At 37.2% G+C, this 23346-nt stretch overlaps 1 protein-coding gene across 2 annotated transcripts in view; it reads right to left on the bottom strand.

Annotated features, from left to right (window-relative positions):
- Positions 1 to 23346, bottom strand: part of RNGTT (RNA guanylyltransferase and 5'-phosphatase) — a 313552-nt gene that overhangs the window by 267813 nt on the left and 22393 nt on the right. The window contains exons 2-6 of one of the 2 annotated variants that reach the window (XM_074310316.1): positions 18366 to 18503; positions 7585 to 7694; positions 5576 to 5679; positions 5382 to 5470; positions 48 to 123 (exon numbers count right to left, since the gene is read on the bottom strand). In XM_074310316.1, the coding sequence (XP_074166417.1) occupies positions 48 to 123; positions 5382 to 5470; positions 5576 to 5679; positions 7585 to 7671 (356 nt within the window). In that variant the 5' untranslated portion in view covers positions 7672 to 7694; positions 18366 to 18503. Of the gene's footprint in view, positions 1 to 47; positions 124 to 5381; positions 5471 to 5575; positions 5680 to 7584; positions 7695 to 10396; positions 10748 to 18365; positions 18504 to 23346 lie in introns of those variants that run through there. The other variant, XM_074310315.1, reaches the window with a different exon arrangement.

Here is a 23346-nt window from a genome sequence, read left to right as displayed (position 1 = left end):
TCTCTATTATAAAACATCTCTTTCCCATTTAGAATGTGAAAATTTACCTCCAATCCATCTTCTCAACCAAGAAGGCACATATAAGGAAACCAGTTCTATTGAAACCATGAGTACAGTGAACACCTAAAAAACAAAAACAGCTGTGGTTTTAAAAAATAAACAAGTCAATTTAGAGTTCCAATTTTCCATTTAAAAATCTCAGTTCATAACAAATACAAGATCAATAGTTCTTTTGTCAAAAAAAATAAAAATAAAAATAAAAATAAAAGAATTCAGCTCCTGGTACAGTGTCAGTAGAGTAAGATCAATTCATATAACCATTCACAAGCTCTCCCACTCTTTCTAAAGACCATTTTTAAAAGATAGATATAAGGATGTAATCCAAAGCAACATCGTACCCTTGTTACTTCTAAAAACTGACTTGCTGAGATGATCTATCTGTCAGATCTTTGGAGAAGAGAGGAATTTATGGCCAAAGAATTAGAGAACATTATGAAATGCAAAATGAATAATTTTGATTATAATAAATTAAAATTTAGAAAAGAAGTAGAAATCTGGGAAACAATTTTTTCTGATAAAGTATTTCTGATAATGGCCTCATTTCTAAAATATATAGAAAACTGACTCAAATTCAAATTTAAAAGAATACAATTCACTCCCCAATTGATAAATGGTTAAGGGATATGAACAGACAATTTTCAGATAGAAAAATTAAAACTATTTCTAATCATATTTTTAAAAAAGTTCTAAATCATTGTTTATAAGAGAAATGCAAATTAAAACAATTCTGTGTACCACTCCACACATCTCAGATTAGCTAAAATGACAAAAAAAGATAATGATACATGTTGGAAGGGATGTGGGAAAATTGGGAAACTAATGCACAGCTGGTAGAGTTGTGAACTGATCTACCATTTTGCAGAGGAATTTGGAATTATGGCCAAAAGGCTATCAAACTGTGCATACCCTTTGATCTAGCAGTCTTATTACTGGATCTGTATCCCCAAAAGATATATTCCCTTTCATAAGAAAAGGAAAAGAACCCACAAATGCAAAAATGTTTGTAGTAGCTTTTTTTATAGTGGCAAGGAAATGGAAATTGAATGATTGCCCATCAAGTGAGGAATGGTTGAATAAAGTTATGGTATATGAAAGTAATGGAATATTATTGTTCTATAAGAAACGATCAAGAGACGGATTTCAGAAAAGCCTAGAAAGACTTCCATGAAGTGAGTTGAGTGAAAGAAGCAGAATCAAGAGAATACTGTGCATAATAAAAGCAAGATTACGTGAAGATCAACTGTGATGAACTTGGTTCTTCTCAGCAATGAAATGATTCAAGCCAATCCCAATAGACTTAGGAAAGAAAATGTCTTCTGCATCCAGAGAGAGAACTATGAAGATCGAATGTGGATTGAAGCATTTATTTTCATCCTTTTTTGTTTGTTCGTTTTCTTATGGGTTTTTTTTTCCCTTTTTTATCTGATTTTTCTTGTGCAACATGACAAATATGGAAATATGTTTAAAAAGATAGCATATTTAACCTATATCAGATTGCTTACTGTTTTGGGAAGGGGATAGGAAGGGAAGAAGAAAAATTTGAAACACAAAAGTCTTACAAAAATGAATGCTGAAAACTATCTTTACATGTATTTGGAAAAATAAAATACTTTTGAGGGGAAAAAAATAAAAACTGACTTGCTTCTTCCAAAACAGGAGTAGGGAATGTTCAGCCTGGGACTCATATAAAGGCCTTGAAATCATTTGCTCAGGCAATTTCAACCTCAGGTGATGATGAGCTAAAAGCTAAAAACAACCTTCCAGTGCCTCTATGTCAATAATTTTGTATGGCATGTAAATGATGTTATAAATATCCAAAAGGCCCTTGGCAGAAGAAAGGTTCCCTACTCTTGTTCTAAAAGTAGAGTATCAATACATTTCATGTACATTTTTTTACATGTGAAATATTTAGTTTGTTTCCAGTTAATTGATGTTTTTCACTACTATGTAGAGCAGTGCTGATCTGCACTGGTAAAGAGAATTTCCTTACTGTGAGTTCCCAATATAAATTAAATCATAGCAAGGGGGAAGGAAGCTGCAAAATATTACACATACAGTAGGTATTATTAGGCCCATTTTCAGATGAAGGAAGAAAGAGTCAGAGAGGTTAACTGATTTATGCATTGTCACTGGACCTTGGGCATTTCCCATTACTCACATCTTTCAGATATTACTGATAGTTTATAAGTATTTTATTGTATAAAATATAAGTACTTTTTTAATACTTAAAATACTTTAGTAGTCAAAATGACTTAGTCATTTAAAGTTGTTCTTAAAACAATATTGCTGAAAATGTTTATGGCAGGCCTTTTTTGTAGTGACTAGAAACTGGAAATTGAATGGATGCCCATCAATTGGAAAATGGTTGGGTAAATTATGGTATATGAATGTTATGGAATATTATTGTTCTGTAAGAAATGACCAGCAGGATGAATACAGAGAGGTTTGGAGAGACTTACATGAACTGATTCTAAGTGAAATGAGCAGAACCAGGAGATCAGTATACACTTCAAAAATAATACTAGATGAGGATAAATTCTGATGGAAGTAGTTATCTTCGGCAATGAGAAAATCCAATTCAGTTCCAATTGATCAATGATGAACAGAACCAGCTATACCCAGAGAAAGAACACTGGGAAATGACTATGGACTACTTCCATTTTGTTTTTCTTCCTAGGTTATTTTTATCTTTCTGAATCCAATTTTTCTTGTGCAACAAGAGAACTGTACAAATATGTACACATATATTATATTTAAGATATACTTTAACATGTTTAACATGTATGAAATTGCCTGCTATCTAGGGGAGGAGGTGGAGGGAGGGAAGGGAAAAGGTGGAACAGAAGTGATTGCAAGGGACAATATTGAAAAATTACCCATGTATATGTTCTGTCTATAAAAAGCTATAATTTTAAAAAAAAACAAAAAACAATATGTTGTTACTATATATATGCTCTCTTGATTCTGTTCATTTCGTCTTTACTAATTTCATGCAAGTCTATATTTTTCCAAGTTCATCAAGCTATTGAAATTTTAGCAAAACATTGGATAAAATTTCTAATGCTTTTAAAGTGAGGGAAAAATGAAGGTATAAAATGAGAAAATTAGATATATTTCAAACTGATTGGGTGGATAAATCAAAGAGAGTTCCATTTAAAACAGTTACATGTAAACTTGGAAGATATCCAGAGGAGTATTAGAGGAATTTTTGCCATACTCTATTTACGATTAGATGAATGAGAGAATGAGCATTTATTATGTATTTGCTATGCCCCAAACTCAGTAATAAGTGCTAGGAGGACAAGCAGAAAAGCAGAAACAGCTCCTGCTCACAATGATATTGCTTTCTAATGGAAGAGATTATACAGATGAGATTTCAGAATCAATTAAGATAATAAATCTTCAGAGTGCAGTAGCAAATCAGATGATGGTACATATTCTTTAATGTTGTTTTCACTGATAAAAATCATGGCCCTTTCTGATATTGAATTATTTGGTAAGGTAGAGAGTGTTTCCTCATTGGGAGTTCCCTATATAGGAAAAAAAAAAAAAAAAAAAACAAAACCGCAGGTCCAACAAAAACAAAAAAATTACAGTAGACAGAAGTAAGGTCAGGTAATGAAAAGCATTCAAAAGTCAAGGCCTCTAGTGGTTAAGAACTTTCTTTTCCAGCTTTTCAAAAAGTAAGGCTCTGGAAACTGAAAAAACAATTGCCAGGTCACATCTCCACAGAGGCTTTTCCAGGAATGATGGTTTCAGGAACTGAACTTGAAGCAGGACTGGTGATTTAGGGGTTCTATGCCAGAGCTCATGCCCATTTCTGGCAAATATTCATAATTAGTATGGAAGGAGGGAGAGAGGGAGAGAGACAAGACAGGTGGGCCTTTCCCTACAGTGATTACTTGGCTACAACTGGTTGGAAACTGGGCCTAGAGTCTGAGAGGTACTTCTATTCCCAAGGTGCTTAGATTTAAGGACCTGCACTATTCTCAATCAAAAAGTAAGGGGAAATAGTGGTTGAGGTGACGGCTTATCTAGCACATGCTTCCTACAGTCTATCTCTTATAGTTTTTTACTTAAACCTTTTCAACCTATCAGGCAGAGATGGACTACTTGCTAACTTGCTGACCCACTACATGAGTGCATCTTGCATTCAAAAAGGCACTATCAGACTAGCATGTTAGGCCAAACTAAATAAGGTAAAATTTATTATTTTTTATTTATTTATTTATCATCATCATCATCATGATAAAGGGTAGTCTTGCATGTGAGTTCAAAAAAACCAACTTTGTAATGATAATATGGGGAAGGTGTGACTAGATAACAGCTTATCTAAAAAAGAGATGGAGGTTTTAGTGACTTTGCAAGCTCAATACGAACAGTGTGATACTTAGTCCAGGACTAAGGAAATAGCAGTGCTAGTGGTTAGTCCACATTTGGAATATTATACTCCATGCTAGAGCACCATATTCTAGAAAGGAAAAAGTTTGACCTTAATAAAAGGGTTTGAAAGATTCAATTTCATGAGATGTAATGATCACTTAAAGGAACTGTGGATATTTATTTTAGAGAAGGCTTAAGGGAAAATGATGGTTGTCCTGAATATCTTAAGTACTACCATACAAAAAAGGGATTAAATTTGTTCTGCTTTTTCCAAAACATGGATGCAACATCATTTGTTGATTATATTGTACAAATATAAAATAGACTTCATTTGCTGTATATGACTCTAACAAAATACTAAGTCCTATAAATGCCAATATCTATTCAACTTGTTATTTAACTTGTTATTTTAATCAAATACTTGAATTAATAGCCATGTATACAGAGACTAGAAATGCTAATTATTCCTGACATGAGGTTAAAGAGCTACACTGGTAAATTCTCAGTTAAAAATTTCACAGTAAGTTAAAATATTATCACTAAACTTAAAATAATAACTGATCATCTGATATAAAGAAAGCTTATGAGCCACAACAATGAATGTTTTTATATAAAGTGTTCCTAAAGTGACCCAGGTTTTTTTAAAAGGCAAATCTCATATAGTTAGTGCTCTATAAGGTGCCCTTTCTGATGTTGAATTATTTGACCATGGTGGAGTAAAAGGTGTTTCCTCACTGGGAGTTCCCTATATAGAAGAGAAAAAAAAAAAAGAAAAAAAAAAAAACCACAGGTCCAACAAAAACAAAAAAATTATAGTAGACAGAAGCAAGTCAAACAGTCAAGCCAACAAACTATCTTGTAGAAAAAGACAGAAAGAGAGAAACATTATCACATAATGCAAGATTACAGAGAAGAGTAAACAAGTTTTTCAATCATACCTATAAGTTCAGGAGGATTCTTCTCATTAAAACGTTCACATAGACGAATGAAAGTATCTGTGTTCTCAGTTGTAGGACATTCCCCATGGCTAGTAGCACAAAAGAAAAAAAAGTTTGGAAAAAAGGAAAAATTTAAAAATTCATTATAACCTTATCAACTTGGGGAAAAAAATGATACATTAACATTAACCTACCCTTTACACTGAAGTTTTATATATTTGATCCCTTCTTTTTCAATGTCATTTCTGTCATAAAATCTTGTAGTATTTGTCAAATCTACTAAAAGTCCCATTTTAACCTAAAAAAGAAAAAACATATTGTTACAAGACATTAAACTATTGTTTTTCATTTGCCAAAAGATTTGGGCTATACCTATGAGAGGGAGATATATGGCTCTGTGTATACAGTGCTAGGCCTGGAGTCATGAAGACCTGAGTTCAAATTTGACCTCAGACACTATGATCCTAGGTAAATCAATTAAAACTCTGTTTGCCTTAATCCATTGGAAAAGGAAATGGCAAACCACCCTAGTATCTTTAACAAGAAAAGCCTATGGACAGAACTGGTACGCTATGGTCAATGGGTTTATGAAAAATCAGACACAACTGAACAACCGTAACTGTAAATGAAAACACAAATTTGAGACTTATATCTGGAAAAAAATCCATGCTTACTATGTTATTTTAAAAAATTATTCACAAGTATCTAAAGAGTGGAAGGCTGAGAGCCTAAGCAGAAAACATGGCTAGGTAGACACAGCTGATTAGCTGGCTGAGTACATTTAGGATCAAAGAAGAATAACACAATCATTTTTTAGTGTATTTATCACTTATCCTGGCATTTAAACAACCTATAAGAGTGAGATTAACAAGGAATTAAATAATACTACCAGCACCTGATTATTAAGAGCAATCTAGTCACTCTGACTAACAAAGAAAAAAATATGGATATTTTCTTTCTCCAGTAAATCTGCCTAATTATGATTACTCTATACTTTTTGGAATAGAATAAACCTTTTTTAATCCTATATTAATAGTCTTAGAAAACAAGAATGATTATTTTTAAAAACTTAATTGAAACTAAGCAATAAATAAATATCATTGTGGTGCTAGATATTCCAAAGCTGGGGATTAACATGAAAAAAAAAATTATTTCCCTACCATACTTTCTAACCATTTTTCACAATATACTTACAAACATATAAGGTCAGCCACCATTCTTAGCTAAAATATCTCAAATAATAATAAAAATTGATAAAAAATATTCCACTTATCTCTTCTTTTGGGAATTACTTTGTGTATAAAATGCAATTAACAAATAAATGCACAAAATAATAAACAATACACTGAATATTCGTTTAGTTAAATTTAAGACTTATTATCCCTTCCATAACATAATCAATAGGAATTATGATAGCAGTAGAAGTGATATAATAACTATCATGCATACAATCGGTTAAAGCTGTTGGCAAAATATTTTACATGTGATCTCACTATACTACAATCCTATAAGATAAGTGCTATTATTATTCCTATTTTAGAGATGAAGAAACTGGAGCTAGAGAAGTTAAATGACTTACTCAGGGTCACACAACTAGTCAAAATGGTATGATTCATACTCAGGTCTTCCTAACTCCAAGTCTAAACACTTTCTCTACTATTCCACATAGCTGCCTCATAAATTGGGTACAAAAAGCAACATAAAGGATCCCAAATGTAGCTAGAGAAGGCATGTGAGGCACATAAATTTAAAATATCTTTAAGTGTAAATTGAACTTCCTAGCTATGTGACCCTGGGCAAGTCACTTAACCCCAGCCTCAGGGGGGAAAAAATAGTGTAAATTGAATCTAGTCAATTAAACAAGATAAGCAGTGTGGAAGGGGCAAGAAAGCTGGCTTTGAAACCAAGATAAGTTGGTTTCTAATCCTGCCTCTGACATATATTGGCTGGGCTATGTGAAGTAGAGTAAGTCACTCAACCTTTCACTTACCCAAGCAAAGGGAATTACCTCAGCCAGTTCCCTATACAAATAAAATCCTAGCCTCAGCACCTACATAAGAGTAAAGGATATTAAAATTATTTCAAAATCAGTGTAGATAAAAAAATTATATCAATAAAGTTTATCCGATTCTTAAAACTAATATAAAAAATAGAGAAGGGCAACAAGCTGTTACCTATATTTATATCAAAAATTTTCTTTTACCTTTAGGCTCTTCAGATAGTTGGAGAGCATACTAGGATGGAACCGATTCTCTTCAGCAACTTGGCTATCATATCTTGGTCCTAACATAGTCTTCAGAGGTAAGAACTTCCCTAAACAAAGTAAAATAGATGACAGTGCTTAATAAATACTTATTAATTGAATGTTACAACTCCAAATTGGCTTAATAGTCTTCCAATGTCTTCTAAAATAGGTTTCAAACACTATCACATGTGGTCCATAATTCTCCTAATACAGCTGAAATAAATTAAAAATTAGAAAATAGTTTAACATAATAAATAAAAATACAACAGAACATTAACATGTGTTAATTAATTGTTAATTAATTAATGCGTAACATTAATATGTAGTTTTCTAAGTCAATATACATCTAACAAGGATCTTTATTTGTATTTGAATTGATGTTACTACTCTACAAGACAAAGTAAAAGGTACTTGTAAACAAATTTTTTCACTCTAATGTTTCCTTTAGAATATAAATAATAATAATAATAAAATAAAACTGAATTCTACATCATTATAATAATCAAACTTGATCCCAGAAAAAAGTTGAGAAACAAACTTCTCTCCATTATAGGAGAGACGACAAATGTGGAATATTGCATTTGCTTTTAGACATGGTTGATACGCTAGTTGGTTTTTCTGAACAGCTTCAATTCCACTACCACAAACCATTCTTCTCCCACCTTCTTATTAGAAAGTCATTGTTATAATGAATGGTTCACTCACAGGGAAGAAGGCAAGGATATTTTCAGAGGGTAATTTGATACAAAATCAAAAGAAATCAGTAAAGAGGGTTTTTTAAATAGCTAAGTGAAATAAGTCATCTTTGTATGTTTAAATAATCAATAAATTAGCATTAAAATAAGATAGCATTTGTAAAATGCTTACCACAATGCCCATGTATAGTATGAGTTATATAAATTCTTAATTCTTTTCTCTTCCTTTGTATCCGCACGGTTATATACAGTGACTGGCACATAGAAGATGTGCTTAATAAATACTCATTGATTTGAATTTTCAATGCAAATATTAAGTGTGAAACACTGGTTCTCTCTAATCTTTAGATTCCATTCAATCAACAAACTCTCATTAGGTATCCTTTACTGCAAGGCATCATGCTAAGCCTTAGCAGACAATAAATGAAACAGTATCTATTCTTTTACACTTTACTTACTTTCTACCAACATGTATACAAGTATACAGTATATAACAGAATTTTTGCTATTCAGGGATACTATATATATATATATATATATATATATATATATATATATATATATATATACATACACACACACACACACACACACATATATATTAGTAATGGAAGCAGGAAAACAGAAAATACCAAAGGAGTATCGTTGGGTTGAATTATGAAGGCAGTCAGGGATTTTTACAAGAAGAGAAGGAACTTCAAAGAAAGGATATGTTTGGAGAGAAAACAGAATAAGTAAAAGAATTAGTAAATTGGAGAAAGAATCTTTACATATCAACTTAAATGAATATATATATATGGAGTTGATACAAATATATAAAAATTAAAAACCATTCCTCAACAGATTAGTGATCAAAGGATATGAATAGGTAATTTTGAAAAGAAGAAATGCAAGCTATCAGCAATGTAAGAATGTTCCAAATAAGAGGAGTTAAAATAATCGTTGCTCCGTCCTTCAGACTCAAAGATAAAAGAAGAAAATGCTAAATTTCAGAAGGCTGTCATGAAATGTTTAACGAACTGCTGGCGAAACAGTGCACTGGCCCATTCTGGAAAAGAATCTGAAATTATACTTGTCCAGTAAACTGAACAAATCCTTTAATCCAGTGACTCTACTTGACATTAATTCCCCAGAATGCCAAAGACAAGGAAAAGATCGCATACACAGACATGAATCGCAGCCCCCCCCCCTTTTTTTTCAATGCAAAGAATAAAACAGTGTTCATGGTTCTATTTGAACAAGGGTGGTATATGAATCAAATGGAATATTTACAGTGCCTTAAGATAGTAATCAGATGAAAAATTCAGAAAAATCTGTCAAGACTGATTCAGAGCAAAGTAGCCTAAATCAGTAGAATAAATTACACTATGCTCCCAATAACATAAAGTGAGACGACTCTATAAATAGTAATCAATGAAGACAAGAGGACTGACAATACAGCATGCACGCCTCCTATATCTTAATGCTGAGGTGGCAAACGATGCAGAATGAGGCTCGAGTTTTCTACAGGACTGATGTGACTGACGTGTGGATGCATTCTGCCTGACAACTCCGTAAGGGGAGTGTTCTAAGAAGAGAAGGGGGAGGAGAGCGGTAGAAATGACAGTGTTGTTGTGGATAAAATGCAGACTAAGGAACATCTGGGTTCAAATCCCATTTCTGGAACTAGACACGTGCCAGAAAGTGCGGGGATACGAAAATCCAGAAAGGAAAGCGCATACACAATGCGGGAAGAGGGAAGAATGCGGGACAGACTGGTCCAAGTTCCAAGGGCCTGAAGGACTCCTGTTTACAGAAGCTCTTAAAAGGCTTCAGGAGCGGTGGGGTAGGAAGCCAAGTGCAAGAATTCGTCTTTTTCAAAAAATAAATATCGATACAATACAAGTCCAACCCCCACCCCCACCTCACCCCCGCCATCATCCGTCCAGGGCACTCAGAGACAGAAGCGTGCCCTCGGACCGCCCCAGTTCCCACCGGTGACACAGCCCGGAAACCTCCCGAGCCAAAGAGCTGAAAAAGCCGTGCCTTCTACTCCGGCCGCCCGCGCCCTCCCCCAGGGGCGGCACGTTCGTTACCTGCCACGGGCTGGCCTCGGCGCGGGCAGTGCAGCCACCGCGGCGGGATCTTGTTGTGCGCCATGGCCCCGGACACGGCGGCGGGGCGGCCGGGGCCGCTGCACCCCCCGTCGGACCCTTCGCCCCGAACAGCCTCTCCGCCCCACACGTGAGAGGGGAGGCCGGCAGGTCCTAACCGCTACTCGCCACCACTACTGAGAAGGCTGCTGCTCCGAGAGCCGCTGCCGCCAACGCACTGGCCCCTTAGCCCAACGTCCAGTCGCTTCCCGGCGCCACTTTCATTCAGACAGCACTCCACAACAGCCGGCGCTACCACAATGCATCGCAACTTCCGCCGACCCTCCGCCCCGCCCCCTTTCCTCCGTCCCCTTCCGGCCAGCAGGCTTTCCTTTCCGAGGTCAGGAAGGAAAGCCAAATTGCTGTGGAGAAAGAAGAGTTAAAGACAGAGATGGGATGGGCGTGAGGACGGAGAGAAATGAGCACAGAGGGGCGGGCCTGGAGTCCTGGGGCGGGAAGGGGGCGGCGGAGGCGGAGGCCGAATCAGAGCTTCATTTAAGAACATTCTTACTCCTCCTACTCCAACTCCGATTCCGTCCCCTTCTAGTCACCCTCCTCCCGTTCTCTTTCCCTTCCCTTTCCTCGTCCTCCCCTTTCCCTCCTTGCCCTGCCGGCCACGTGCTTCCGGTTCTTAAAGAGAATGGAAAGGGATGAAGTCCTAGCCCCTGGATTGAATTAGCCAATATGTGTTAAACTCCTTGTGCCCAGACAGGGCCCAAAGACAAACCTAGCCTTTGGAATATTCTTGGGACGGAAAGCTAGCAAATCTGTCAATCAACAATCTAATCAACACGTGCTAATTATTGCAAAGTGCAGAGAATGCAAAAAGAGGCAAAGTAGTCTTTGTCCTCAAGGAATTTATTATGTAAAAGGGGGGGGACAAAATCCAAACAGATATATACAAAGTAAACTATTTCGGGAATAAATAGGAAAGAATTAAGAAGTAAAACACCAAATTAAGACAGATTAAAGAAGGCGTCCTCAAAACAATGGGATTTTAGAGAGGTCAGGAGTCAGAGTGGAGGGAGGAGAACATTCCAGGCTTGGAGAACAGCCAGTGCCAAGAGAGTTCTTGTTTTTAGAACAACCAGATTCAGAGTTGGGGAGTAAGAAGACTTGAAAAGGTAGAGGAAGCTAGATTATGAAAGACTTTAAATGCTTAACAGAGAGCGAGAAAAGAATTGATGCCCGAACCCAAGTGCTAAATGGAGGGAAGGTTGGTTATTTTTGAGGTGAAAGTCATGGGTATTAACCTCGATTTGATTTGTTCAGCCATTGCAAGTCACTTTGACGGGAGTGAACCCTGAAACTAAATTCTGCTCAGACTCCCAAAAGTCAGGGGAAAAGCATACTTTCCCAGATAAGCCTTTTCCAAGTTAAGCAGCATCATTCAATTGGAGATCTTGGTCAAATCACCATCCATTGATCTTTGGGAGTGGCCAGGATCTTCTTCAGGAAATTCTAGGCTCTGGGAAAAAGCCTTCAAAATGATTTTATTCAGTTGGAGATCTGCGCCTGTTATTCCTATGGAGTGGCTTGAAACTCCAAGATAAGTACTCTCTTTTCGATTGGAAATCTAGTCCTGGGGGCTTTAACAACATTGAGGGATTCTGATTCAATTTTCAATGGAAGTCCAAGCCTCAGACCTCCAATAAAAGACAATTTTGAAGTCCAAATCTATGCAGAAGTCCAAAGTAGGATTATGCTTTGCCAAAGGGGATCGCTCTTCTTGGCACAGCTGTCTACCAGGATTCTTGCCTGCTGTGAAGACATCCTCTTCCCAGCAATAACCTTTGTTGTTTCTCTGACAGGACCTTGCCACTGAGGAGACTTCTTTCTAGCAAAGCTGGTTTCAAATCCGTTTTGTCATTCATACTTTTCGGGTTTGTGAATTCTTTCAGGTTGGACCTGTGCGCTGACCAGAGGGGATTCTCACATCTCAATTCTCTTCCACTAGAACCACATCAACTTCACCTAGTTTTTCATCTGTAAAAGAGAACTTCTTAGGTTCAGGAATCTGCCTCTGAGTGGGACTTGGTACTGTAGGATGAGCTGCTCCCAAGGGCAGGTCTAGTAGACAACACAAGAGGAGCTGGAGAAGGACTTGAACCTGCAGCTGAAGATATTTTTCATGTGCCCAGAAAATGTATACATTCTCTAGAGCAGGCTAGCAGATTATAAACAACTCCTTCTTGACCCTTTTTCTTTAGAAGAGAGAACTTGCAAATGAAGCAACAACTATAGCAGCAATAATTAAACCTAGATCCTAACCTGGTCTACCTGGAAAGATGACAAAGGCTTCCTAGAACACAATATGCAGACTCTTCTACAGTCTTTTCCTAGAGAAGTCTGTCTTTCAACTCTGCCTTTCACGATGTCATAGTCATGATTTTTTGTTCTTTTAGCCTTCTCACTCTGAAACAAGTGAGTGTAAGAATGGAGACCTCTGAACCACCACCCTCCATTTTGTTTAATTGCAGACAATGAAGGGATCCCTTTAACCTGGAGAAACTAAATCTGCAAGAGACATGTGTCACAGCACATCATGAAGTAAAACTTTTAAATGGAGAAATAAGGAAAGGAAGCAGAATCTCAACCATACATCAAGAATATAGTTTAAAATAGTCACTATAAATAATTTACCTGTTCTGCTAGGGAGACCAGGTAGCTATGATCAAAGACTAACTTCTTCCTCTGGGTCTGCTGGCTGTTTCATTGTATACCCCATAAGCCATGTGTGTGTGTGTGTGTGTGTGTGTGTATATATATATATATATATATATATATATATATATATATATATATATATAAAACAGACCTAACTTTTTGTATCAACTATTTTAAAATATTCCAACTGAAAACAGATGGATTCGTGTTGTAGAAAAGAAAAATGAATTGCCAATATCTTTGCTCATGGAGCTTTAACTTCTTCCTTTACAATGATAGCTTCAAGAACTCTCCTCAAAAGCAATTTAAAATTCATTTGAGCATACCTAAGATTCTTAAGTGCCTCTTTCAAATATTTTCTCCCTCATGAGTTAGCAATCACAAAAACTTGTGCAGCCAACAATCCAAAGTGTTTTTTTTGATATGAACATCATGGGAATAACAATTAATATAGAAAATTTAAAGTTCCATAGTTGATTTCACTATTATCATCTTAGGCTAGAACATTGGAAAGAAACTTAGAGGATGTCTAGTTTATCTCCCCTACTTTATTGAGAAATAAGCTGATGAAAGTGAGAAGTAAAAGGAGTTGTCCAAGCAAATGTAGTAAATGTAAAGGCAGAATTCAGCACCTTATACTCTAAATTCAAATTCAAGGCTCTTCCAACTAGATTATTGTTATTGTTATTGTTATTTAACTTTTTATTTGAGCGACCTACATGAGCTAAAAAGAGTTGGTTCTCTATACATTGTACTCTGAATACACACCTTTACTGACAAAGACAAAGAAGTTGAACTTTGAGTGAGTTCCTTCATCTTGTACCACAATAAATTTGAAATAATCATATGAAAGAATATCCTTACCAACAACCCACTGATAACCTCATTAAGGATGACTGATGGATTCATGGTTCACTCATCAATCAACAAACTTCTACTAAGGGCCTGTCCCATGGCAGACATTATGCTAGGAATTGGGGATGCAAAGGAAAACAAAGTAGTTCCTACCTTTATTATTGTGTGTCCTTTGTTCTCTAACAGGATCATGACATCAAGGAGGTAATACCATGACATGCAAGTTAAAGAACTTCCTTATACATATAAGGATGTACATATACATACATTTACATTTTATTAAGAGAAATAACATATAAATACAAAGTATATATGTTAAATACAAAATTATTGGTGGGAAGGATTATATAGGAGGAAATATCAGAACAAGAGTCCTTTTTAGGTGTTATTTGAGCTAAGTTTGGAAGGCAACTGTAGATTCTAAATATTAGAATTGAGGGGATACATTCCAGGCATCAAATACAGCTCATGCAAAAGCACAGAAATAGGAAATAGGATATTACTCTCAAGCAAACACAAGTATGCCAATTTGTCTGGAACAAAGTGCATGAAAAGCAATAATCTATAATGAAAGAAAGGTAAGTTGCAGCCCAACTGGGAAGACTTTTAAACTTTAAGCAGAGGAATTTGTCTTTGACCCTGAGGTAATAGGGAGCCACTGAAGCTTAGAAATAGAGTAATCTGGTCAGACTCCTGCTTTAGGAATGTCATTTTGGCAACTGTGTAGAAGATGGATTGAAGAGAGGAATTACTTGAGATAGAAATCCAATTAAGAGGGAATGACCATAGTCCTGGAAAGAGGTGGTGATAGGGAGTCCCTGAACCAATGTGATATGATATGAATAGAAAGTAGAAACTGGATGCCCAGAGAAGGAATTACCAAGATAAGGCAACTAATAGAATGTGGTAGGTGAAGAAATAGGAATAGTTGCTAACATGAAAATGCCATCTAGAGAAAGAGGAGAGTTTGGCGGAGGTGGGTCAAAAGGGAAAATATTTAATTGTTTTGGACATGTTGATTTTGAAATGCTAATGAGATGGAGAAGATAAGGGAAGGATCCAAAGGGATGGGGTGGAAAGCAGGGAAGTTAAATAATAGCAAGGCAAGTTTAAGGATAGAAGCAAAGTAGAAGAATTAGCAGGGATAGGAAATAAGAGATATGCATAAACAAAATAACAATGATCAGCAAAAGAATTTATTGGAGGAAAAAAAAGTAAGGGTAGTAATAATTTTTTTTTTTTCAGGAGGTAACCAGTGGGTTTTTTGTTTTTGTTTTTAATTTGTCTCTAATTTTAAGAGGTTTTGGACAGTTTTGTTTATAATTGGTTCCTAATAATGAGGGAAAGGAAAGGGGGAACCCTATTTCTCACTGCATAGATAATCCCAAGAGGCGATGTCCCCTGTAAAATGAATTTACAGACCCGAAAACCTAGATTTATAAATAAAAGGTTTATTGTAGAAATTTGGAAGTAAAGTTCAGTTATAAAGATGCCAGGCCAAAGGTGGCCACTGGGCGGGCAGGAACCCCTACATGACTGGAAGGATACCCTGTGTTGGCTGGGAGGGCGTTCCGGCTCACCTCTTTTATACCCAAAAGATGATGAGCAGTACCCCTAACTTCTGGGCGGGCTTTTCAATTAGCTCAGATCAGGTGAGGGCTGGGGGAAGCTGAGCTGAGGGTGGGGGCTGGGCCTGGATATTCAAAGGGTGCCTTTGACCAGGATTTGTGAATCAAGGTCAGTCTGGGTTGGGCAATTAGAAAGGAATCTTAAAGGGACTTCAGCCCCCATCAGTTTCCCCTTAAACAGTTGAGACTTAAATTCATTTAAGAAAAAAAAGAAAATATGGGACAGTGTCCTTCATTTGAAGTTGAAGATTTTCTCCAAAGATCTTCAGTGTAGCAGGGTCCCCTTGTCTTGTTCCCCCCTCAAACCATCACTTCCAGATGCATGTGGGAAAAGGGGCATCGATCTCCTCTTTAACTGCTTCGAGGTAACAAGGGTCATAGAGATTTGGGGTTCCATGCCAGGAGGTGAGGCGTGAGTTGTGGGGGATGGCAGCAGGGCATCGAGGAGGTGTCCCAGTCAGTTGTCCCCAGTCAATATTCTCCAGGCTGAAAGGCCAGCTGAGAATTCAAAGTGTGAAGTCTAGAGAAAACAGATCTCGGAAACAGATTAAAAGTGGGGTGTCATCCAGGGTGGAGATGGTGACATTCAGGAGAATGGGGCCTTTAGCAAGAAATGCATCAGGTCCCTTCTGTGGGCTGCTTTTCTGTCGGCCCATCTAATTATCAAAGAGAAATAGGAGAAAATGCTGAGAGAAGATTATTTATAGCCTAGCTCACCCTAAATTTCCAGGAAAGCTAATTTCTCCTGGGGTTAGGATAAGGCATTTCCATAGCTTGGGATGAAAGAGACATTATGCTATTCTGAAATATAAGATCTTATCAAGTAGTCTGATAAAGAGGAGCGGAGAGGTTTTGCAGAACTAAGAGGCAGGGAAACTGAGGCAGGACTGAGTCAGGATAACTAGGGAAACTGAGTCAGGACAATAATAAACAAACCAGACTAAAACTAGAAAATGCAAGGACTTGTGGCAAGGACCAGTTTCTTCCCGATAACCCCAGAATTATTAGCATAGAATAGCACTCCTTATTCAGAGAGACACACGCCTCCCTGTTTGAATCTCTGCAGTTGGGGGGCATCTCAGCCAGAAATGGACAGTCTTTAGGTCTGTGGTCATTTGTGCATTTAACTCAGTCTCTGCTGGGTAGCAGTGCTCAAGGCAGTCCTGCTGCCCTGAGAAGGCACCCCAAGTCAGGGGCTCTGAGAGAGAGAGGAAAAAAAAATGGAGTTTGAGAGCTTCATCTCTCTCTCTCTCTCTCTCTCTCGGGAGGACAGATTTCTGAGTAAATTATGCAATTAGACCAAGACAGGCTGCCCCAAACCATTAGAGTTTTAATGTCAAAATGCTGAAATAACAAGGAATTGGGGTAACAGGGGTGAAGAAACAGATCAGAGAGACTGCCAGTCCTAGGACAGGTATCTGATTTTGGTTGTTTCTAAGGAATAATCCCAAAGACTGAATAAGGGATTTCAAAATTAAAACATAAGCCAGCCAATCATAGTCTAGTAAATTTTAAGCAAAGAGTAAAATACTTTCCAATTCGGTCTGAACTGAAATAAGACATCAGTTTTTCCCAATTTCCTGACCAGCTGAAATCTCAGTTTCCTTCCCCCACTGTTTACAGAAATTATCAGATTATACATAACAGACTAGTAAATTTCCTGAAATCCCACGTGACCCCTCCCTACTCTTTTAGAAGAGGTAGAGAGAGGGGAAGGCAGCTAGCCTTAATGCATAGAATAGTGAGTCGAAGACAAAAGACCCTACCCCCAATTAGGGTGTGGGGGCGTTTGGGGCATTTAGAAAGGTCAGACCCTAACTGGAAATAAGGGACTCCTGAAGCAAGTTGGGAGTTGGGCGAATAGGGAGAGATTGGAACTCTTTCAGGTGTTAATGTAGCCATTCTCTAAAAGGCAGCTTGAGGGAGAATATTCTATATCCCTGGCTTTCTGGACAGAAGCCAGAGAAGTTCAGTCAAGAAAGAGACAGTTTAAGGAAACTGAGGCAGTTAAAAAAAAGAATTGTCACACACCAGAATAGAGAAAGATTCTAGTGAGGCGCCAAATTGAAGTAGTTAAGGAGTGCCTTTTAAATAGTTTCAATCACTTTAATTCACCCTTGCATGCCTGCAATCAGGATAGGGAAAAAAAAAAGAAGAAATCAAAAGAAACTATTTTCACTCTCTTAACAATTAATTTGCCTGGATTCAGAATTTTGTTCCCCAGCCCAAATTACAAAGATGTCCTTTCTGAAGCTCTAGCCTGACCAGGACCAGAACTTAGAAAGGTCATCTTTTAACTGTTGGGAGGGGGCATCCAAACGAGAGAAATAGAGAGTGCGCTAGGAGCTGAGACAGAGAAAGGCTTGAACAGCTAGTTTAAATTCTGCCTACGCTTTAGAAAGCATGCCCTGAGGCTTAAAAAGAAAATGGGCAGTTTTAAAATCCTTTATCCAGCGTAGAGAGCATGGTCAGGAAACCGAGTCCCATTTTAAAAGGTGTGGGACAAGCTAGTTCTCTGAGAGGACTGGAAGCCTTGGGTCCTTTAAGAGCTAGGTAGAAGCTATGAGAGGGGCTTTCAGAGTTGTGGCAGAGCACCTTTTAAAAGAATAGGAAACTTTTCTAGAGATCTTGAAAAGAGTCCCCAAATCTCCCCACTGTACCCCAAGAAGGGGACAGGATGGAAGCATTTAAATGGCAGGTTAAGCCACATGGGAGAGGTTGGAAAAGAGAGAGGATGGGGGAAGGGAGCGGTATTATCTTACCCAGTGCTTCTCAGGTGGCGAAGGTGAAGGCTCACGCAGTTGGGTAGAGACACATCTCCAAGTTCGCCCGATCCATTGACCGTCTCCTCCTGGCCACTACAGTTGAGTATGAAAGGGGCTCAAACACAGACATCTCCCCTAGAAGAGATCAAGGACACTGCTGGCCTGGGACCTGAGAGGGTTGGCCACGTGGTGGGGGGAGGGGTGAAGAAGAGACACTGTCCCATGTTGAAGATGCAGCCTGTGGTCAGGCTTTTCTGGCGAGATAAAGGGATTAGAATTTGCTTTGGCTCTAGAGGCGTCCTCTAGAGACAGAGTGAGACAAAAAGAGAAGTAGTCTACACGGGAGACTTTGCTCGCACCCCAAACCTGTTCTGGGTGCCCTATGTTTTAGGGATAGAGTGAGACAAGGGTAGGAATGCAGATATTCTTCCCGGAAGCTGCTCGAAACTGCTAAGGACGAAAATTGGTTCTGAGAGACCTGAAAAGATTAAGGTTAGTTAACTCTGAGTGCAGAGTCATCAGCAAACACCATATGGACTGTTCCTCAGTCCTTTCTGAAGACACACTGGCTCTCAGATAGATGACCAGGTGAAAGGTCATTCTCTTAAGGAGAACTCTGGCAAGAATCTTGCCAGCAATGACTAAGAAAGACACTTCCCTCCACCCTCATTCTGTGATTGTTACAGGACAATCTTTTCTCTTTACCTTTATAGAGATGGACAATAAAGGCACCCTTGAATTTCTGGGAAATAACCTCTTCTTGCCATGTAACCCAGAAAATTTGTGCCAGATTTTGTGTGAACAATGGATGCCACCATCCCCTCTTTGTAAACCTCATCTGAATAGAATCAGCACCAGGTGCTTTCCCACTTGACAGAAACCCCATGGCATTCACAACTCAACAGCTGGAACTTCAGTTAAAGAAGGAATGATCTCAACCTGAGGTAAACAGTCATTGACTTCAGCACTAATTGATGATGGTCTGTTGAGAATACTATGGAAGTATTCAACCCATCTCTAGAATCGTGTCCTTATCACTAATTGATGTGGATTTGCCAACACAGAGTAGTTGAAATGCACCATATGTCTTTGGCTTGTAAATAGTCTTCAATGCATCATAAAAATGCTTTTGGATTGTTACTAGCAGCATAAAAACTAATTTCATCTGCCTTCTTACTGAGCCAAGAATCTTGTATCTCTCTAAGCTTCACTTGTACTTTACTTTTTATGGAATTAAATGTTACCTTCTTAGAGATGAATGAACTAACCTGAGAGTACATCCTGTGAAGTTCTCATTTTTCATTTAGCAGCTCCTGATTTTTCCATCATTTTTGTGAAACCAGTGTTGATGTTTGCAAGTCTTCTGACCCAGATGAGGAAATGCAGTATTGCACAACAAACTTCTGAAATCTGCCTATTCCTTTTCTGCTCTACTGTTACCAACTGTGTATAGGCTCAGCTTTCCCTCCAAGTTAGTAACTGTTCTTGTTTGCTCTAATCTGTTGACATTAATTCTTCTGGTAATCATTTTGCCTTAGGGCCACTGCTTTTGTTGAATGTGAATATTTAGCTTGGAGAAGATAACTCTATGATCACCCTGTACTACACATTGCTTTTCCTTACTCCTCTTCTTACAATCACACAGTCTATTAAATGCCAATGTTTGCTGCAAGTAAAAATCCCAAAGTTTTATTGCAGCTGATGAGAAGGGCATGAGATTTACAAGTCAGGAGTAATAAGAGCTGTTGCTCTTTCCTACTGCATTCCTTCCAAGAATTCCCTGCCATGTCTGGTAGTCTGAGCCTATATTAGCAATAAAGTCACTCAGAATTATAAGCTTGTCCTCTTTTGGACATCATAATTTTCTTTTCTTTGACCTTATCAAAGTCATCATGGTGGGAGCTTAAACACTAGTGGTGGTGAAGGTGGTTTCCCCCCCCCACTTTTCCTTTTTTCCTTTACACAAAGATACACACACACATAAACATATAAACTCTCATACAACCTCACTATAAGGAAGCTGTGGAATAAATATGGATGGACTTAATCATTATCTCAGACTTCCTTTACCCTTAGTATTTTAAAACTTTAAGAAATCCCAGAAATCTAGATATCAGAATCAGTTGTATGCCTGCAGTGACCCTGAACTTAGGTGAAACACCTGTCAGCTAGCTGGTTACTCCCTAAGCAAATTCTCTGATCAAGTTCTCTTAAATCTCTATAACTCAAAGTCAACATCTAATGAGTTGAAAAAATCTGTCTAATTTCTCTCTTTCCCTCTCCTCTCATCTACAAACACCTTAACATTACACTTCTATTCTATACACTTCTGCCTTCTCATTCCAGTGGGCCCTCTGGAACATGTACCTTCTATTATTGTTGACAAATTTCTCTCTATCTTTCACTTTACATTCTTCCCATATTCTTACACACAAAGAAACCTAATTTCACTAAGAAGACATCATAGCTCTCTTGACCTCTCCAAAAAGACTTGGTACGTCTTTTGTGTGAAATGTGAATTGGAAATTGTGTTCAATCAAATTGGAAATAGTATTCAGAACTAAATTTAGCTGAGGCCTGCTATGAATCATTAAATCATTAAACATAACTAGCTTGTATTATTAATTTGTTAGAATCTAGCTTCCTTCCTCTACTTCCTTACTCCTTTGTTTTGTATGATGTCTTCTTTTCCATGTGAGTCAAACTTCCTCTTTTTAAAAATATGATTAATTCCTCATTTGGGCTTGTAGAAAATTACAAATTTCTGCATCATGCTAAATTAATAGCTAATTAATCAATAAGCTTTTGTAATGTCTAACCCATTAAAGGAAGGAATGTTTACTAAGAGATTATACAATTTTCCACTTCCCCATTCCCCCAAAAAATAGGTACCCTCTTTCTAACTTATTTCCATCAAGAATTTCTCTATTCTTGTCCTTGTTCAAGATGTCCCAGATGTGTTAGCCTATCTTGTAGCAAAGTGATAGAATTTGTGGTTAGCACCCTTTGTACCAACCAACCATCAATCAATAAAATCCATGTTACTTGAGATTTTGTAATTTGCCTTGGTTCTCTGCTGACTGTAAGAAAGTTCTGTAAATTCTCCACAGAGTCCTTAGTTACTGAGAAATTTTGGATACTACTTAGTGGGGGATCCTTGCTAGCCTTGCTAATAAATTCAACATGCTCAGAACTTCGTTGCTTCAGTTTCTCAGTCATGACATTTGTCCCTCTCCAAGTAAACATGGTATCTCTGGTATTCTTTTTATACCCAAAGCACTGTCCTAAAGAATTTCTCTCCTTGACCATAACCTCCTATACTTATTCAATAAATACTAACAATCAGTAATGTGTCAGTAATTTATGACTCAAAACTCTTCAACAACTGTTGCTTCACATATAACCAGATCCTATCCTATCAGCTTGACTGAAAAGAGTCAGTCTCTCTTCCTTTTGCTCATTATTTCCTTCTCCCCCCTCCCCAGATTAATTTAGGTAAGTCACTAAAAGTCACTCTAGGGAGTTCCAAATCATACACAACATACATTATAATTATGAAGTAGGAAACAGCCTTTGTTTCACCTCATAGAAAATATATAACATATTTATAAAGGACTCATAAGAGCTCCTGAACAAACATTAAAGCACAAAATACTCAAGTAGCCTATCAGCTATGCTACCTTCTCTCCCAAGAGAATTGAACTTGGACTTAGGGCAACTTATCTGTTATTCTGATGAACCCCTTTCTCTCTCAGTACCATACCTGTCTCTCCAAGATTTCTCCTGTGGTTAGTTTCTTCCCAGAAATATAAATATGTTTTGGAGCTTGCTGAATAAGCAAATCCTTTCTCATCATCCCTGTGGTTTTTAAGATACTCATTGGCTTTGCTCCATAAGTTGGATATTGCTCAAAACCACATGGACTTTCTTCTTCCTTCTCCAAAGGGCAGAATTCATTAGGAAAATATATATGTGTGTGTATATGTGTATATATGTTTATGTGTGGCCCAATGCAGAGAACTCTAGAACTCAGAAAATCTTGAAAATAAAATTATCTCTCTAATTAATAAATGGTCAAAGGATATGATCAGGCAGTTTTTCTTTTCTGTTTATTTTTTCCTCTCTTTTTTATTAATACTTTTTATTTTCAAAACATATGCATGGATAATTTTTCAACATTGACCTTTACAAAACCTTGTGTTCCAAATTTTCCTCTCCTTCTCCCCACCCCTCCCCTAGATGGCAAATAATCCAAAATATATTATACCTGTTAAGATATATGTTAAATTCAATATATGTATACATATTTATACAATCATCTTGTTGCACAAGAAAAATCAGATCAAAAAGGGAAAAAAAATGAGAAAGAAAACAAAATGCAAGCAAACAGCAACAAAAAGAGTGAAAATGCTATGTTGTGATCCTCACTCAGTTCCCACAGTCCTCTCTTTGGGTATAAATGTCTCTCTTCATCCCAAGATCATTGGAACTGATCACTCAGTTTTTCTATGAACAAAATTATATATATATATATATATATATATATATATATATATATATATATATATATATATATATATATATGTGTGTGTGTGTGTGTGTGTGTGTGTGTGTGTGTGTGTGTGTGTGTACACATATGTATACATACATATATAATAATAAATAATGATTTAAAGCATTCTTATATGACAATATACTTATATGACTACATATATATATATATATAGTTATATAAGAATACTCTAAATCATTATTTATTAGAGAAACACAAGTTAAAACAACTTTGAGATATCTTTTTTTTTTCTGAGGCTGGAATTAAGTGACTTGCCCAGGGTCATACAGCTAGGAAATGTTAAGTGTCTGAGACCAGATTTGAACTCCGGTCCTCCTGAATTCAAGGCTGGTGCTCTATCCACTGCAACACCTAGCTGCCCCAAGATATCACTGTATACTTATCAGATTGGCTAAAATGATAGAA

The sequence above is a fragment of the Sminthopsis crassicaudata genome, chromosome 4 (assembly GCF_048593235.1).
Source record: "Sminthopsis crassicaudata isolate SCR6 chromosome 4, ASM4859323v1, whole genome shotgun sequence".
NCBI classification, from domain to species: domain Eukaryota; kingdom Metazoa; phylum Chordata; class Mammalia; order Dasyuromorphia; family Dasyuridae; genus Sminthopsis; species Sminthopsis crassicaudata.
The sequence above is the reverse complement of the archived record's forward strand: the minus strand, read 5'-3'. Positions and strand labels throughout refer to the sequence as shown.